At 45.3% G+C, this 19,651-nt stretch overlaps 1 protein-coding gene across 1 annotated transcript in view; it reads left to right on the forward strand.

Annotated features, from left to right (window-relative positions):
- The window catches only part of SLC6A11 (solute carrier family 6 member 11), a 124,260-nt gene that overhangs the window by 92,004 nt on the left and 12,605 nt on the right, over positions 1–19,651 (forward strand). Inside the window, exons 7-8 of the mRNA XM_061127589.1 lie at positions 3,102–3,205; positions 11,315–11,439. Coding sequence (XP_060983572.1) covers positions 3,102–3,205; positions 11,315–11,439 — 229 coding nt within the window. The remainder of the gene's footprint in view (positions 1–3,101; positions 3,206–11,314; positions 11,440–19,651) is intronic.

A 19,651-nucleotide genomic window follows, 5' to 3' on the forward strand; every position in this document is an offset into this window, starting at 1 on the left:
AACTGCAAGAAAAATCCCCTGCAGGGGAACATTGTGGTTTGAGATGTTCGGGACATGAGGATGGAAAGCTCTCTTGGGTATTTTTGAACTCACAGAGGGTTTATTTACCATGTGGGGAGGGGGAACCATTTGTCGTTGGGGCCCAGTGGTGATGAAGGTCTGGAGGCTTCTCACAGTCTGGTGTGTGTGCTCAGTGAAGAGTCTGGGGAGAGGTACATTGGTTTGCAGAGGCTTTAACTAATTAATTAATTTAATTTAATTAAAAAAATTTTGGCCATGCTGGGCAACATTCAGGATCTTCGTTTCCTGACCAGGAATCAAACCCACAGCCCCTGCATTGGAAGCATGGAGTCTTTTTTTTTTTTTTTAATTGGAAGATAATTGCTTTACAATATTGTGTTGGTTTCTGCCATGCATCAGTATGAATCAGCCACAGGTATACATGCGTCCCCTTCCTCCTGAACCTCCCTCCCTCCTCCCACCCCATCCCACCCCTTTAGGTTGTCACAGAGCTCCAGGCTTGAGCTCCCTGCATCTTGCAGCAAATTCTCCCTGGCTAGCTATTTTACATATGGTAATGTGTATGTTTCCATGCTACTCTGTCCGTTTGTCCCACACTCTCCTTCCCCGACTGTGTCCACAAGTTCGTTCTCTATGTCTGTGTCTCTATTGCCGTCTCCTGCAAATAGGTTCATAAGTACCATCTTTCTAGATTCCATATATATGTGTTGATATACAATATTTGTTTTTCTCTTTCTGATTTATAATGAGGCTCTAGGTTCATCCACCTCATTAGAACTGACTCAAGTGTGTTCCTTTTCGTGGCAGAGTAATATTCCATTGTATGTACCACGTTGTATGTATGTATCCCTCTTTATCCATTCATCTGTTGATTGACCTCTAGGTTTCTTCCATGTCCTAGCTATTGTAAATAGAGAAGCACGGAGTCTTAACCCCTGGACCACCAGGAAAGTCCTACAGAGGCTATAGAAACAGTGCTTGGTTGAGTGTTAAACATCCTCACACCATGCTCCTGGGATCTGATTTTGTTTCCCAGTTCAGCAGCAAACCTGTCTTTTGCTTCTCCATAACATTTACTGGCCTTACCAAGGAGAAAAGGGAATCCACTGAGGTGGCAAGTGGGGAGACTGAGGCAGAGAAGGAGGACTTTAAAATACACCCATTTCTCTCTCAAATCTTTTTTAACACTTTTTCCCTACCCTGTGTTGTTGAAACATTTAAATATCCTCAAGTTTCTACCATTTGGAAAAAATCTTCCCTAAATTTATTTACTATCGTGATTATCCCATCTCCCAACTCCCCTTTCTTAAAAAACAGTTTTAATAGTTCTTCTTCCTGTTTCCCCCTCACCATTTCTCAGTCTACTATGATCTGCTAGCATCCTCCCCTGCACCACCCAACTCACTCACACACACACACACACACACACTTTGAGAAATAGCTTTCCCTAAGTTCCTCATTTAGCTCCAAAAACACTAAACCCAAAAGCTGTGTGTTAGAGGGGGAAAAAAATGTATGCACTTTTTAGGTCAAGAGACAGCATTGTGAACTTTGCTCATTAAAAGTATTTGTTGAATGATTTAACAAGCAAGCAAATCCAGGGTAAAGTAACGTGGGCTGTGTAATCAAATCCCCAGAAAAGAGGAAATAGTGATAATTTGCCTGGAAAAGGGAGTGTTCTAGAGGGGTCTTCAAATCTGTAAACTGATGCTATGTGGGAAAGAGAGATATGGCCTGGGTGGCCTCAGAGTTGGGAACTCAAAAGGTAGATTTTCTCTCATTTTAAGAAATGTGCTAATGGTCAGAATTCTCTGAGGAGGAAAAGGGCTGTGTCAAAAGATAGTGAGCTCCCTGTCACTGGCAGTAATCACGCAGAGACTGTTCTTTCAGAAGTACCAGAAGAGCGTCCTGTGTTGGGTGGGAGGTTACAGCTGAAGACTTCTGGAATTCCGGGACTGTTTAAGTGTGCTTCTCTAGAGGCAGGTCTTCTTGGACTTGTTTCTGCCACTCCCAGGTTTGTGATCTTGAGCAAGTTACTCAACTGCTCTGTTCCTCAGTTGTAGAAGGGAGCTAATAGTAGCACCTCCTGCATGGTGTTGGTGTGAATATTCAAGTGTAGTAATGCATACAGGGCTCACAGCAGTCCCTGGCACGTCGTACATGCTTAGCAAATGTTTGCTAGTATTTGAATTGGCATCACACCTGTTCTCTAGATGACACTGGATTCTCAAGCATCAGTCTCATCAGCTGCATCTGGGTTCCAGCTGTGGCATTTCTTCGATGACTTCTAGAGCAGAGCTCAAAGAGAGCCCAAAGGAGTGTTAGACAAATTACCGTGATTCCTCTTGCGTGTATCACACCATCCCTGGCTGTTCTGTCAGAGGGACACTTGGAGACTGAGAAAGGAATTTCCACATGTACCACACAGGAAACCCCCAAGTAACAGCTCTTTGGAAAAGTGATCAAGATGTAGTGCCTACCCTCTTTCTTGTCCCTTCACTGTCCTCTGACTGAGTGATGGGGCAGAGTGGGAGAAGCCTCCAGACCTGTAGGAAAACTGGGGGCTTCATTGTAACTGATCCCCTTGGTTAATTCCCCCCACCCCCACTAGACACTGTACAACTCTGTGAGTTCAAAGACACCCAACAGAACTTTTCTCATGATGGTCTCAGCCATTAGAAGAAAAATGACTCTTGGCTTCAGTAGTTCTGAGAGGGAAGTTTATTCCCCGCTTTGCTGGTAGCAAGACTAAGCCTCAGAGAAGTTAAGTAACTTTTCCAAGCTCACACGGCTGGAACAGGGTCCTAAACACCCAAATTCTTGCTGCTTGGTGAACTATTGTCCAAAACCTCCAGAAATTTCTGGATTTAATTAAGGACATTTATATTTAATCATCCTGAGAATAGAATATCTAAAAACCGCATTCCTGAGATGAGGACATTTGATTGTCCCTTTTTGGAGTCTCTTGTGGGGGTTGAGCGTGGGCGGGGGATTTCAGAGAATGGGGCCACCCCGCCTCCCTACCCCCTGGCTGTGCATCTGACTTCTCTCTCTGCCAACTTCTTTGTGCCCTCCTCCAGGTCTGGGTAGATGCTGGGACGCAAATCTTCTTCTCCTATGCCATCTGCCTGGGTTGTCTGACAGCTCTGGGAAGTTATAACAATTATAACAACAACTGCTACAGGTAAGCATGTCCCCAGCCCTGCCTGTCCGCTCTCCACCGAACCTGGGAGCCCTGCATGCTGTCTGGCTAGTTCCTTGACATCTCCCCCCAACCTTGCAAGGCTGGGTGAGGGAAACAGGCCTGTCAGAGGAGAAGAGGCAGGATGCCAACCATCCAGGTGGGACAGGGGAGGACCCTGGGCGATCTGACAGCCTCTCCCAGCCCAGGGTCTAAGAGTGGTCCACCAGAGGAGCTCAGAGAATAGCAGACATGATCAGAGCAAGTTCCAGGCTTCGGAAGGAACCCATGCCAGGAATTGTATTCAGGCCTCCATCCCACCTTTTCCAGCACAGTTTTATCCCAGGGTAGATAAGGGATTGGTCCAAGGTCACACAGCTAGTTGAACCCAGGTCTTCCGACATGGAGGGCCTTGTTCTGCCTTCTGGTCAGGAATTTCTTTCCTGCTTTCTCTCGCTTGACTGTAGGGTCCTGTCCAGTCTGACCTGGAGTGGCCAGTGTCCTGCTTCCCCTTTGTTAATGGACCTCCCTCCCCACCCCCAGCCTCCTGCAACCGCTGCACCCAGTGTGGAGAGGGGACCCATGCTGGGGGTGAGCCTGGGGCTGTGTGACCCTGGCTGCCTGGTCCTCCTGCCTGCAGCCTGGATTCAGCCCTGAGGCTGAGACCACAGAAGTCCAGGGACTTGCCCAAGGTCAGCCAAAAGTGTCTGGCAGAAGTGAACTTGGCACGTTGGTCTCTAACCATAGGCCAGTGGCTTGTTTGCTGAGGTCTCTGCACCTCTGACTCCATGCCTGTCACAGACACAGATGGTGAATATGCAGGGCTGGGCAGATGGCACATCTCTGCCCCCAAGATCAAGAGCTCCTCAGTGTAATGTGGAAAGTCATGGACTCATGGCAATGATGCTGTCCCTCAACACAGATTCACTGGAAAAGGAAGGGTTTTTCAGCAAATGTTTCTGAGCTAGGATAAGTATTTTGGTAGAAATAGTTAGGACGGAGTCTAATACTTTGCCCCACATATGCACCATAGTAAGTGCAGGAAAACTAAAGAGTTAAATACTTTTTTAAAAAAGGAAACCATCCTAAAATGAGGACTAAAATACTGTTTTCATAATGAGAAAGATATGAAAACACCCAAAATGATTAGGTCAGGAAGGGAAATGACAGAGTGATTCACATAAATATCTAGAACTTCAAAATTTCTAGAAAGACACAAGAAACTATTAAAGAGCCACCTCTGAAGAGAAGCATTGAGATGGAACGATGGGCTTTGTCTACCTGTACTTTCCCATACAATTTAAATGTTTTGTCTTATATTTACTCTTGAGTACATATAGATTTTATAATTCTTAAAAAGTCACATTAATACAAATGTTATCTATATACATTCTGCGTAACATCTCCAAACAAAATATGAAAATCATCTACAAAGTTAAAGGACATAATAACATGTAATTCAGTTCAGTTCAGTTGCTCAGTTGTGTCTGACTCTTTGCGACCCCATGGACTGCAGCACACCAGGCTTCCCTGTCCATCACCAACTCCCAGAGCTTGCTCAAACTCATGTTCCATCAAGTCATCACTGATGGCATCAAGTGATGCCATCCAACTATCTCATCTTCTGTCATCCCCTTCTTCTCCTGCCTTCAGTCTTTCCCAGCATCAGGGTCTTTTCCAGTGAGTTGGTTCTTCTCATCAGGTGGCCAGAGTACTGGAGCTTCAGCTTCAGCATTAGTCCTTCCAATGAATATTCAGGACTGATTTCCTTTAGAATTGACTGGTTTGATCTGCTTGCAGTCCAAGGAACTCTCAAGAGTCTTCTCCAACACCACAGTTCAAAAGCATCAATTCTTCAGTGTTCAGCTTTCTTTATAGTCCAATTCTCACACCCATACATGACTATTGGAAAAACCATAGCTTTGATTAGACGGACCTTTGTTGACAAAGTTCTGTCTCTGCTTTGTAATATGCTGTCTAGGTTTGTTGTAGCTTTTCTTCCAAGGAGCAAGCATCTTTTAATTTCATGGCTGCAGTTACTACCTGCAGTGATTTTGGAGCCCAAGAAAATAAAGTCTGTCACTGTTTCCATTATTTCCCATCTACTTGCCATGAAGTGATGGGACTGGATATGCCATGATCTTAGTTTTCTACATGTTGAGTTTTAAGCCATTTTTTTTTTCACACTTCTCTTTCCCTTTCATCAAGAGACTCTTTAGTTCCTCTTTGCTTTCTGTCATAAGGGTGGTGTCATCTGTATATCTGAGGTTATTGATATTTCTCCTGGCAGTCTTGATGCCAGCTTGTGCTTCTTCCAGCCTGGCATTTCACATGATGTACTCTGCATATAAGTTAAATAAGCAAGGTGACAATATACAGCCTTGACGTACTCCTTTCCCTATTTGGAACCAGTCAGTTGTTCCATGTCTGGTTCTAACTGTTGCTTCCTGACCTGTATACAGGTTTCTCAGGAGGCAGGTCAGGCAGTCTGATATTCCCATCTCTTTAAGGATTTTCTAGTTTGTTTTGATCCACACAGTCAAAGGCTTTGGTGTAGTCAATGAAGCAGAAGTAGATATTCTTCTGGAATCCTCTTGCTTTTTTGAAGATCGAATGGATGTTGGCAATTTGATCTCTGGTTCCTCTGCCATTTCTAAATCCAGCTTGAACATCTGAAAGTTCTTGGTTCACATACTGTTAGAGCCTTGCTTGGAGAATTTTGAGCATTGCTTTGCTAGCATGTGAGATGAGTGCAATTGTGCGGTAGTTTGCGCATTCTTTGGAATTGCCTTTCTTTGAGATTGGAATGAAAACTGACCTTTTCCAGTCCTGTGGCCACTGCTGAGTTTTCCAAATTTGCTGGCATATTGAGTGCCACACTTTAACAGCATCTTTTAGGATTTGACATAGTGCAGCTGGAATTCCATCACCTCCACTAGCTTTGTTCGTAGTGATGCTTCCTAAGGCCCACTTGACTTTGCACTCCAGGATGTGGGGCTCTAGGTGAGTGATCACACCACCGTGGTTATCTGGGTCATGAAGATCTTTTTTGTACAGTTCTATGTATTGTTTCCATCACTTCTTAATATCATCTGCTTCTATTGGGTTTCTTTGCTATTCTTTGGAACTCTGCATTCAAATGGGTATATCTTTCTTTTTCTCCTTGGCCTTTTGCTTCTCTTCTTTTCTCAGCTATTTGTAAGGCCTCTTTACAACCATTTTGCCTTTTTTGCGTTTCTTTTTCTTGGGAATGGTTTTGATCACCACTTCCTGTACAACATTACGAACCTCTGTACATGGTTTTTCAGGCACTCTGTCTTTCAGATCTAATCCCTTGAATCTATTTGTTACTTTCAGTGTATAATCGTAAGGGACTTAGGTCATAGCTGAATGGTCTAGTAGTTTTCCCTACTGTCTTCAATTTAAGTCAGTTAACATGTAACATGAGACTCAAAAATCAATTAACATGTAATGTGATACTCAAAAGGGTTAGTGTCCCTACTAAGGTAAAGAATAGAAACAGATCTAAATGAAAAATCCTAAAACACCAAGAAAAAGATCAGTAACACGCTCTTAAAATAATCAGCTCTTTTTCCTTCACCAGCAAATGAGCTGTGATCTGAAAATGAACCCTCGCTGTAGGTGAGGGTACAGTGAGAGAAGCCAGGTCAACGTGTGGTGGTGGGGTGGGACCTTGGATGTGATAGCCACATCATTCGGTTGTTGTGAGGCTCAAGTGGGAGCCTCGTTTCTAAGGACTTTGGTCAGTGATGAAGTCCCTCTCATGTTATCCCGATCTTCAAGGGAAGGGAAACTGAAGCTCATGGATATGGTCCCTCCCCCACCCCAGCTAGATGTGGTGGACCTGGACTCTGGCCATGGTCTCCTAACCTCTGTCCCAGCACTCCACCACATCTTCTCTGAAAGCTGACTCTGTGATGGCTTTACTCACCCACGTGTTAAGCCAACCATGTGCTCTATGTGTCACTAAGTTTGTGAGACCCCCAATCGCTACCATGAGAGGTAAAGCTCCAGTCTACAGAGGTTACAACTTGGCGAAACCGAAGCAAAGAAAGAGGGCAGATCCCACATGCTGGAGGAAAGGCCACAGGGGAAGCCAGCGAGTTCTCTTGAGTCCCTGGGCTGTTGGGCAGAGAGGTCACTGGGAACCACTGGACAGAGGAATGCTAGAGAGGTGGAAGTCAGGCCAGGTTGTGAGGTGGACTCTCTGGTCCTTCAAGGTGTTCACAGGAGGCGGATCTGGGATGTGAGAGGTAGAGCCCTGTCAGCCGTGAGACAGATAGAACCAGGGGTAAGAAGAGAAAGGCGTGGGCACAAGGAGAGCACAGGCAGGCCTCTGGTCCAGGTCGAGGGTGACCCCCTTCGGATGCTGGAGAGAGATGCCGTCCGCATCCGTCTGTCAGCACATGGGCTGCCAGCCTGCCTGTGTTGTGTGCCGCGCGTGGCAGAGGTCTCTAGGTCACCTCCTGCTCGGCCTTCAGCTCCATGAGGACGCAGTCTGAGTCCTCTTGTTCATCACCGTCTCTCCAGCCTAGGAGAGCGCTGGCTGAAGTGGAAGGGAGTGAGGAAAGAGCCTTGCCATTATGCAGATGAGGACACTGAGGCTCGATGCAATGTGGCTCTGAACCTGAGCCTTTCTGGCTCCTGCACCCTCATTCCTCACTCCCAGGCCTGGCCACCTCTTTCCCAGCTACTGAAATCAGCAAGGATTTGGCCAAGACTGCGTGTCATCAGGCTGTGTCTGAGACAGTGTCAGCTTTCTTCCCCGCCGAGCACATGGGTGAAATATGCTGACCACCCCAGACCCCTTCAGCTCCCTCATCCAACAGGCAGGTTTTTTTCCCCTTCCCATCAGCAGAAGAAAGCAAATCCCCTAAGTGACATTGCAAAAGTCTGAGGGCTCCTTTTATTTCCATTTCCAAATTGTTCCGTGAACGGATCTTCCTGACTCAGAGCGAGTAAATTAATACCCTCTTCCGACAGCATAATAGCTTCTGGAGGTCTTCAAAGCCCAGCTCAGCTCCTGCCAACTTCAAAGTGCGTGTTATGTAGCTTTTCACCTAGAAGGTGCCCTGTGGGGAAGGAATTAGAGGGCTGCAAATGGAGCAAACCAGACGGGGAAAATCCTCACTTCAGAACACAGGCCACTAGGCTCTCTGCTTGTAGGTGGGGGTGCTCTGAGGATGGGGTGCAGGGGCACAGGCCTGGAAGGGACCTTGGGTCTGCTCAGAGCCTGTCCCCCTCTGTGGTCAGGAAGGCACTGAGGGGGGGGTGGGCTCTGAGGGAAGGTGGGGACCTTGCAATAAGGGGCACTTGTTTCCAACAACCACATGAATACCCAAAGGTTGTTTTCCAAAAGTCAGGATTTAGAAGTCTGAGTTCTTAGTGGGCACTGTTTCTTAGGAGCACTGTGTAGCTCCTAGGAAAAAGTAGGCTTTGGTGTCTGAGACAACTGGATTCACATCCCAACTTCAGTGTTGTAGTTGAGTCTCTAAGTCGTGTCCAACTCTTTGAGACCCCATGGACTACAGTACGCCAGGCTCCTCTGTCCTCCACTGTCTCCCGGAGTTTGCTCAAATTCATGTCCATTGAGTCAATGATGCTATCTAACCATCTCACCCCCTGCTGCCCTCTTCTCCTTTTGCTTTCAATCTTTCCCAGCATCAGGGTCTTTTCCAACTTCACCAGCAGATAACAGAGAGCCTGAGTATGTGTCTGTCCTCCCTGGACCTCGGGATTCAGTGACAGTGCTCAACACTGCAGGTCCAAAAACACAGAAGAATCCCAGCACGGAGAGATTGTGAAGAAAACACTTTCCTCACCAGTGCTGCCTCGTTCTGCACCGTTTCCGGGGGCCAGAAACAGGCGTGCAGGACAGATTTAGGTCAGACTTAGGAATAACTTTGCCCTCCTGAGCTGAGCTGAGTCTCCCTCAGAGTGGAGGTGATCGTGCGTGCTAAGTTGCTGTAGTTATGTCCAATTCTTTGCGACCCTATGGACTGTTGCCCACCAGGCTCCTCTGTCCATGGGATTCTCCAGGCAAGAATACTGGAGTGGGTAACCATGTCCTTATCCAGGGGATCATTGCAAGTCAGGGATCAAACCTGTGTCTCTTATGTCTCCTGCACTGGCAGGCGGGTCCTTTACGACTAGCGCCATGTGGGAAACCCAGAAGGTGATCAGGCCTGCAGATAAAGTCTCCAGGCTTGGTAGCCCAGTCTCTGTCCACAGTGCCTGAAGAGTTCTGTAAAAAAGACCTGCATCAGTCAGTCACTGCTGCAAGAATGCTGTGTTACAAGCATCCCAGAACGCAGTAGCTAACCACCACAGCCACAGCATTTGCTTTTATTGCTCATACATCTGTTGGTCAGTTGGGAACTCTGTCTTTCAGGCTGTAGGTTGGACAGGTTTGGCTCCAGGGTCCAGGCAAGGCTCAAGCCCATGCCATGTGTACATTCTGGGGTCCAGGCTGCAGAGATAGGAGCTACCCTGGGAAAGTGCTTCTCATGGCAAATCACAGAAGGAGTGAGGACAAGACCAACTGCATAAGTGGATCTCAACCCTCTGTTTATGTCACATCTATTGCTATCTCATTGGTCAAAGCAAGTCACGTGGGTAAGCCCTCAGTCAGTGGGGCCGGGAAATATACTCCATCCCAGGGAGGAATGTGTGGAAGTGACTACTTGCTGGAAAATGACTTAATTGATCACAAGGCCCAAGAAACCCTCTTATCCAAGGCACCTTGTCATCTATCCAGTGAGAGCAGGCCCAGAGAGAAAATATTGCTGGGAGAATTGGAACCCCAGTCTAATGCTCTTCCCACCATGCCCTTGATTCCCAGGGTCAATGCAAGGCAACTGGGGGTCACAGTCACCAACATCAGTATAACCTTTGATTGCATTACAAAAAGTATGGTGTCAGGAGAAGAGGAGATGAGAGTCCTGCTCTGTTCTTGAGTCTAGTGCTCAGTCCTGGATGTGACACTCTTGAAGAGGGACAAGCTGGACTGAATTTCAGATCACAGACAGGATCACTGGTAAGGGAACTGGGGGGTTTAACTGAGAGAGCTAAAACCTCAAGGAGGTATAGGGCCTCTATCTTCAGGTCTTCAGGCTGTTGGGGAGGTTAGAACTAACACTTCCCAGAGAAGGTGGATTTGGGTCAAATAGAGCATGAGGAAGTTCTTACACTGTGAGCGGCAGGAGCCATCTGAGAAGCGAAGCGCCACGGAGCAAGGTGGGTGGCCTGCTGGCTAGGGTCGTGGTGGGGATGCTCCGGGCTGGTCCTGCTCCAGGGAGGACACTGGACAGACCACCCCGGCCCCTCCCTTTAAAGTGAAGCGTCACGGGTATTGTAAGCCCGACTCCCACGTGCATGCTCTGTGGTGGCCGAGGTCCGAGAGTCTGATCCCCTGACCCGCCTGCATGAGGGTGCACAGCCCCAAGTTGGAGGGGTCGGGAGGCATGGCTCCGTCTTCTTCCTCTTGGTGGAGCCCCGTCGTCTGTAGTCTGGAATCTCCTGTGTCACGGCTTTATGCTGGTGCTTCTTTGCTGTGAACCCTGGCCAAGAGCAGGGGGCAGTCACTGCCCTGGTGAGGGCCTCCCTCCCAGTCCATGAAGGGTCTGCTCCTTGCAGCATCAGAGTGGAGGCTTGTGTGAGGTCTGGGAGACACTGGGCCAGGAGGGGTGTCTCTCCTGAGGCCTCTGTGCTGGATGGGAAACAGCCCTTTCTTTCAGAGGTTGATATCTTCATGCTTTGAGCTCCCAGAAAATCAATCCTCTCTCACTTCCCTTGGTTTTCTCTCCTACCAGGAGTTTGGAGAAGCATTGGTTTGTCTCCAAGTCTTTCCTCCCTGGTGTGCGTTTTCCCACTTGCCAGCCTCCCTTCCTTCCCACCCCCTCTCCGTGCTTCCAGTCTGCGACTGATCTCAACTTCTAGAAAAGTGCAGGAGAAGCTGTGTGACTGTGGGCCAGCCCCCTCCCCTCTCTGAACCCCGAGGGCCTCCTTGGCGCTCAGACAGAACGTTCCAGCGCTGCACCGGTTCCCCCCGCCGGGTTCTGACCCGAGCCCCTCTCCCGCTTCCCCCGCCAGGGACTGCATCATGCTCTGTTGCTTGAACAGCGGCACCAGCTTCGTGGCCGGGTTTGCCATCTTCTCAGTCCTGGGCTTCATGGCATACGAGCAGGGGGTGCCCATCGCCGAGGTGGCAGAGTCAGGTGAGTTTGCCAAAGTGGAACCATGGTCTTCCTCCTCAGCTCGCTTCTCCTGGGCTCGGGTCTCAGGAGGGGGCCCCCTGTCCATCCACAGACCAGGCTCCTGTAGGGGAAACCGCGAGCCCAGAGCACCATCCCTGTCACCTCGTGAACCACGGGAGCCTCCACTGGCCTCCCTGCCTCCACCATTGTCCCTTCCGTTCCATGCGTCACTCTCCTGCAGAGTGATTCTTTTTTGAAATGCAAACCTGACCGTGTCCTCCCCTGGCGGACAGTCTGTTTTGGCTTCTCGCAGGGCTGACCTCTCGGCATGGCCCCCAGGCCCTGCACTGCCCAGCTCCTGTGGTCTCACCACCCACCTCACGACCCCCCCCCCCCCCCCGCCGGGCTCACTCTGCCCCACCACACTGAGGTCTGCTTTCACATCTCTGGTTGCCCCCTCCCTCCCACCCCAGGGCTTTTGCACATACTGTTCTCCCTCTGCTGGAAGGACCCCTTTCCCTTTCTTCATTCTATGTGTAGACTCACCATGAGTGTGACATTCTTCATGTAAAATGACACGTGTTTGTATCAAACACACCACAGGTAGGGTAGTTGCTGCTGAAGTGATTGTGCAAAATGGTGGAGAACTCTCCCCTTGATTCACATGGTTTTGAATCCTGGGACAATTCATTGTATATTATTATAAAGTAGAAAAATAGTCTCTATCTACATGACAGAGTTAGACACTAACCTCCATACATCTAAATAGGTTTCTCAGCTATAGGAATGTCTGGTGAGACAGTCAGGAGCATCACAGGGGGTCCAACCTCCCTGGCTTCTGTCTGCTCAAGGCTGCTCGTGCCCCCCATTTGTTATGACAACCCCAGCCACTCGTGGGGCTGCGTTGCCTCCATTGAGAACTCTAGTCCGTGGCGTGGCTGCTTTTACCTGACATGCACAGATAGGAAGCACCCCTCTAATCCACCAAGCTGGGCGGGGTGGGGGGGTGTGGACCCTGGATCAGGAAGCTGGTTGCCAGGCTCTGCTTCATGGCCCCTGGGGCTCCACCTTCTGCATGATGTCTGTCAGAGAGAGAGAGAGAGAGAGACAGTCCCTGCTGAAATCAGGGGACCAGAGCCGGACCAGAGGATATTAACATGACCGAAGCTGTCTATCATAGATTGCACACTCTGGGCAGGAACTGCCTCATGTGAGCCTCAACTCAGCCCCCCAAGGTGGCACTTTTGCAACCCCTATTTTTTACCAGTGGGGAAGCCGAGGCTCAGAGAGTTGTGGTCGCTTACCTAAGGTCACATCAACTGGAAGGAACAGAGCTGTTGGATTTGATCCAGACCATGCTCTGAGTGCTCCATCCTGCAGCCCATGGTAGGCAGGCACCTGGCGCTTCACATAACATCCATGATCCTCCGTGGCAGTAAACCACAGAGCAGCCCTGCGAAGAGGGCGCGTTACCTGCTCCATGGGGCCTCTGCCTGCTCTGAGAATCTGCTCCTTCCTCTGTAACATGAGCGAACTAACTCCCAGCTCAGGTGTTGAGTGACACAGCGTATCTGCAGCACTCTGTTGCTCTTTTTATCATTATTTACATTTGATAGATGCATTTTAAAGCTGAAGCTCAGAGTGGAGGTGGAAAGGAAAAGAGCCAACTAAAAAAATTTTTTTTTCTTTTTTCAAATTGTAAGCATGCTTACTGTAGGAAAATGTTTAAATATTGACAAAGGAAAAAGTCTCCAGTCTGAATCAGACTGCACTTTGAGGTTCTCTTGCCAGGATTTTTCATACATGTACAGCTATACCTATATTAATGAAAACTGGATCGTATTCAGTTTTATTTTTCCATTCACAAGAAAGCATGAGAGTTTTCTTCCTCAGTAAAGAGAGATCTCAGCATCCCAGGTGGCCCATTGGTAAAGAATCTGCCTGCAATGCAGGAGACGTGGGCTCAATGCCTAGGTCGGGAAGATCCCCTGGAGGAGAAAATAACAAGCCACTCCAGTATTCTTGCTGGGATAATCCCATGGACAGAGGAGCCTGCCGGGCTACAGTCCATGGGGTAGCAAAGAGTCAGACAGGACTGAGCACAAATAGAGAGCTTAATCGTGACTTTTCATGGCCAAGTGAGATTCCACAGAATGGATGTACCATGATTAATTTACTCTGTCTCACCTATCAGGCCTCAGGCTGGTTGTTCATAAACTACTTCGTGAAGCAACTGCGGCACCTCTGCAAGGCAGACTTTATGAAGGCTGTGCAGAATGTGCCCTGCACAACTGCAGGGGGCGCCGTTCATGTAGACAGCAGTCCTGGGCTTTATACTGCCCGTTAGAGATGAGGGCGCTACTCTGTGGCTCAGAGCCACAGAGGTTCCTCTAAGGTCGCACAGAACATGGGTGGTACAGCCTAGCTTGGCTATCATCTCTTCTGCTTGACCCTCTGTGTCACTTCAGGTGCTAAGGAGGTAAGCCTGCTCTGTTTAGGGGTATGAATCAGACCAGGATGCCCTTTAGGAGTTCCTGCCTCTTGCAGAAATTGCATATTGCAAGTATGTAGCCCCCTCACCTTGCTCAGCAGGATCTTACAGGGAAATTTGTAACTTTAAATACCTAATTAGAAGGATTTAAAGTAAACACTTTAAGTTTTTATCAGAAGAAGCTGGGGGAAAGAAAGGAATACAAAGTAAGTAGAGAATGTTAGAAGTGTTAGTCACTTTGTTGTATCCAACTCTTTGCTACCCTGTGGACTGTAGCTCACCAAGCTCCTCTGTCCATGGAATTCTCCAGCCAAGAATACTGGAATCAGTACCCATTCCCTTCTCCAGGGGATCTTCCCAACCCAGGGATTATACCTGGGTCTCCTGCATTGCAGGTAGATTCTTTACTGCCTCAGCCACTAGGGAAGCCCAGAGTAAGTAGAAGAAAAGAACTAATTAAGATAAGACATGCAAGCAATAAAGAAAATTTTCAAAGTGAAAATTTTGTATTATAAAAGATAGCAAAATTTATAACACCTTGACAGGACTAATGAAAGGAAAAATGAGAGAAAATACAAATTACTGATATCAGAAATGAAAGAGGAGATATGGCTACAGGTCCTGTAGACATTTTTAAACATGAGAATAAGGAAATACCATGAACAACTTCAAACTAATGTACTTGATAATGTAAATTAAATGGGCAACTTCCTAAAAAATACTACATAATTTAATTAAGCTAACTCAAAAAGAAACAGAAAAACTAAATGGCTTTGTATTTCCAAAAGAAATTGAATTCATTGTCAAAGATCTTTCTACCAAGAAGACTCCAGGCCCTGCTGTTTCACTGGTGAATTCTACTAAATGTTTAAGTATAAATAATGTCAGTCTTCTTGTTCAGTCGCTCAGTGTCCAACTGTTTGTGACCCCATGGACTGCAGCACACCAGGCTTCTCTGTCCTTTACTATCTCCTGGAGTTTGCTCAAACTCATGTCCATTAAGTCAGTGATGCCATCCAACCATCTCATCCTCTGTCACCTCCCTTCTCCTCTTGCCCTCAATCTTTCCCAGCATCAGAGTCTTTTCCGATAAGTTGGCTCTTCGAATCAGGTGGCCAAAGTATTGGAGCCTCAGCTTCAACATCAGTCCTTCCAATGAATATTCAGGGTTGATTTCCTTTAGAATTGACTGGTTTGATCTTGCGGTCCAAGGGACTCTCAATAGTCTTCTCAAGTACCACAGTTCAAAAGCATCAGTTCTTCAGTGCTCAGCTTTCTACATGGTTCAACTCTCACATCCATACATGACTACTGGAAAAACTATAGCTTTGACTAGATGGGTCTTATCAGTCTTACACAAAGTCTTTTAAAAATTAGAGGAAGTAAGAGTATCTGAGGACAGTGACAACTGTATAGCTTCTTCTTATCCCAGTTTTTTTCTGCCAGCAAGATAAAACAGGAAGGGAAAAGTATATTCTACACAAAACTGTGCCTCCTGGATAATTTGAAGACAGAAAGTGTTGAAGCTGCAGATGACTGTGACAGAAAGAAAAACCACCAATCCCAGCACACAGTATCTCCTACAAAGGCAAGCTGAGAAAAACTGTGGGACAGATGGAAGACAGAGGCTAGCAAAAGGATCTGGGAGTGATTTGGAGCAGTCACCAGAAAGATTGAATCTACTCTTAGTCTGAAAGTCCTAGAAAGGACTGTGACAGATCCTTTAGCAGGGACTACAGGGGTTCAAAGTCAGTGTGATTTCAAGGGGTAAGGACCATTTAAAGGCATAGGCACATTTTAAAGGAGCCATCTGAAACACAAACCTTGCAGAGAAGAGGTGGGGGGCAAAAAGAAAGAAAAGCATCCTTTTGTAGGGAGATGGTAAACACATGCATGGTGAAGGGAGCCCAAGAAAAAGAGATAAAATGTAAAGACCTGCAAAACAAAAGAGAAGCAGGGACTTTCCTGGTGGTTCAGTGGCTAGGACTCCATGCTCCCAATGCAGTGGGCCAAGTTTCAAAGAAATAGATTAAATCCTCCAGGCTTCCAGGCAAGAAAAGATCAAATAACTTAAAATAGCAAAAGCATTAAACTAGCACCATTCTTTTTGAAACCAACATACAAAGCAAGGCAACTATGGGATAGCATTTTTTAAAATTCACATTAAGAAGTAAGAACCAGAATTTAATATCCAGCCATGTCTTTATGTATGTTATGGCTATATATGTTATATGTAGTATGTTAAAGCTATATAGAAAAGCCATTTTTAATATGCAAGAACTTAGAGACTTCTGATGTTCTGACATTCTTCTATTAGAGCATGAGTGTCATTCAACCCAATAATGACTGGTAAAACTCCAGAAGAAGACTTAATGTTAAGCTCTTAAAATATATAAAATATGTATTAATATGTATGTATATGTATAAGATGAAAACAAAGGTGGGGAAGATGATAGAGAACTAGTGTAGAAATAAGCTGCATACTGTTACAAAGTAGAGATAATTCAACCAAAAAATAGAAAGACGAGGCAAGAGAAGATAGAAAAAACTCCCTGATGTATGAGTAATAAGTGGTGGTAAATACTGGTGGGTGTGGGGGACCTGAAAAGACAGATATTAAAGGTTTAAATAAGAGACTAAGGGCCTAAGAGCGTTAAAAAGGGTACAAGGATGAAGTTAACCACCAGAATAAAAACATTGTTGTTGTTCAGTTGCTAAATGAGTCCGACTCTTTGCTACCCCATGGACTATAGCATGCCAGGCTCCTCTGTCCATGGGCTTCTCCAGGCAAGAATTCTAGAGTGAGTGGTCGTTTCCTTCTCCAGAGGATCTTCCCAGACCAAAAATAAGGACCAAACCTGTATCTCCTGCATTGGCATTTTTTTAAACCACTGAGCTACCAGAATAGCTACATAAGCCTTCCTAAATAATAATTAAAAAAAAAAAAAAACAGAATACACAACTCATATACATATAAAGTATACATAATTATATATTGTCAGTCAAGACCAAATGTATCAGTCTTGTCAGTAAAGGTGAATGACCTTAACTCGTCTATTGAAAGAAAAAGATTTTCAATTTGACTCACAAAGTAAGACCTATACATAGGCATACTGTGTTTTATTGTGCTTCACTTGTTTTATTTTTTAATTTTTTACAAACTCATGGTTTGTGGCAACTCTGCATCAAGCCACGTCTACCAGCACAATTTTTCCAACAGCATTTGCTCACTTCATGTCTCTGTGTCACATTTTGGTAATTCTCACAGTATTTCAAACTTTTAAATTATTATTAAAACTAGTGGATGAGGAGTTGCTTTTTTGAGTGAGTAAAGAAAGCAGTTTCTTGAGATCGAATATACTACTGGTAACGATGTTGTGAACTTTGTCGAAATGACAGCAAAAGTGCTGGAGAAGACTCTTGAGAGTCCCTTGGACAGCAAGGAGATCAAACCAGTCAGTCCTAAGGGAAATCAACCCTGAATATTCATTGGAAGGACTGACACTAAAGCTCCAATACTTTGGCCACCTGATGCGAAGAGCTGACAGAGTTGTGTATTCTTCATTGGAAAAGACCCCGATGCTAGGAAAGATTGGGAGCAGGAGAAGAGGGTGTCAGAGGATGAGATGGCTGGATGGCATCATGATGCAATGGACATGAACGTCAGCGAACTTTGGGAAATGGTGAGGGACAGGGAGGCCTGGCATGCCACAGCCCATGGGGTCACAGAGTCAGACATGACTGAGCAACTGATCAACAGTAAACACAGTTGCTAAAGCAGCAGCGGAATTTAAGAGGATTGACTCCAACTTTGAAAGAAGTTCTACTCTGGGTAAAAATGCTATCCAACAGCCCTGCATGCTACAGAGAAATCACTTGTGAAAAGAAGAGTCAATCGATGGCCGCAAACTTCACTCTTGTCTTATTTTAAGAAATTGCCACAGCTGCCCCAACCTTCGGCCACCATCACCCCGATCAGTCAGCAGCCATCAACATCGCAGCAAGACCTTCCCCCGGCAAAAAGACTACGACTCACTGAAGACTCAGATGATGGTTAGCATTCTTCAGCAATAAACTATTTTTTAATTAATGTATATACCTTTTCTTAGACCTACTGGTATTGTTCATTTAGTAGACTATAGTGTAAACATGACTTTTATATATGCCAGGAAACCGAAAAATTCATGTGACTCAGTGTGCTGTGATGCTCAGTTTGTCCTGGTAGTCTGGAGCTAAACCTACAGCATCTCTGAGATCTGCTTATCTATTCTGTATACGAGAGATACACCCAAGACAAAGTGGCTCACAAAGGCTATAAATGAAGACAGAGTAGCCTTCCACATGCATTAAGGATGACAAAGGATAATACCTTTTAATGTTAAAAACCACAATTCACAGTGAAGATATAACACACACACAAATGTATGCACCAAATAACACAGCAATAGTCTTTATGAAGGAAAAAAACTGCAGACAATGCAAGGGGACACAGAAATAAACTAACAATAAGAACTTTACTAAACACATTTATCAATAAAAGTGCAGGAATGAAAACAATTACATTCCTTGTTCAGAAAAATAAGAACAGCAACAAAATGAACTAAAAGACAGCTCAAGGAAGGAAATAATAAAAAGCAGAAAGTAATGAAGTAGAGAACTGGGTTTTGTTTTTTTTAAATAATAAAAATTCCAGGTTTTTCAAAATAAAAATAGGCAAATCACCAGATGATCAAGGAGGGGGTGGGAAATGAAGTTGGGGGGTAAAAAACATACAAATAGCAAAATAAGAAATTACAAAGGGGAAATAACCATTGGAGGAGAAGACATTTTTTAAAATCATAAGAGATTACTTTGCAATCCTCTTTGCATATAAATTTGAAAACCTAGATGAAATGAATAGTTTCCTAGGGAAATGGAGATTGCTAAAACTGACCCCATTTGACTTAGAAAGCTTAAGCAGGCCAATTTCCATGGAAGAAACAGACAGCGTTACTGAAGAACAACCTCAGAAGAAAACATCAGGCCCTGCTGGCTTCTCAGAGGAATTCTACCAAACCTTTGAGACCAGATAAGATAGGCCCAGTGCCCTATGAATTATTCCAGATTATTGAAAAGGGAGGAAACTTTGCTAGTTCATTATCTGAAACACACAGTATTGAAACCTAAACCAAATAGACAATGCCAAGAAAGAAAACTACAGATTAATATCACTCATGCACATTGATGCCAAAATACCAAATAAAATATTAGAAAACTCAAATCTGAAATATTAGAATCCAAAATCATTTTAAGAAGGTAATATACCATGTCCAAGTAAGATTTATTCCAGGAATAATGGAAGGTTGATTTAATGCTAAGAAAGACATTAATATCACACACCGTATTAATAGTCCAAACAAAGTAAATCATAAAATTATCTCCATAGATGTGGAAAAAGTCTTTGAAAAATTCAACGTTCATTCACTATAAAAAATAAGTAAATGGAAATTAAAGGATTTTTTTTAAATAGGTATGTGCATAAACGTTTTAAAATTAAAGAGAATGGTTGCCTACAGTGGTGAGTGGGAAAGAGATAGAAAAAGGTGAGGAATTAAGAAGTAAGGAGAAGGAAGAATACTTCTCTGAGTATTTATCTTTAGTAGCTCTGACTGAGAGCCACAGTAGTGTTTCACAGAGCACCCAAGACAAATAGTTACTTTTTTGTGGGTGGAACCAAATGTAATACAAATATAATGAATGAAC

Source organism: Dama dama, chromosome 24 (genome assembly GCF_033118175.1).
Source record: "Dama dama isolate Ldn47 chromosome 24, ASM3311817v1, whole genome shotgun sequence".
NCBI classification, from domain to species: Eukaryota; Metazoa; Chordata; class Mammalia; order Artiodactyla; family Cervidae; genus Dama; species Dama dama.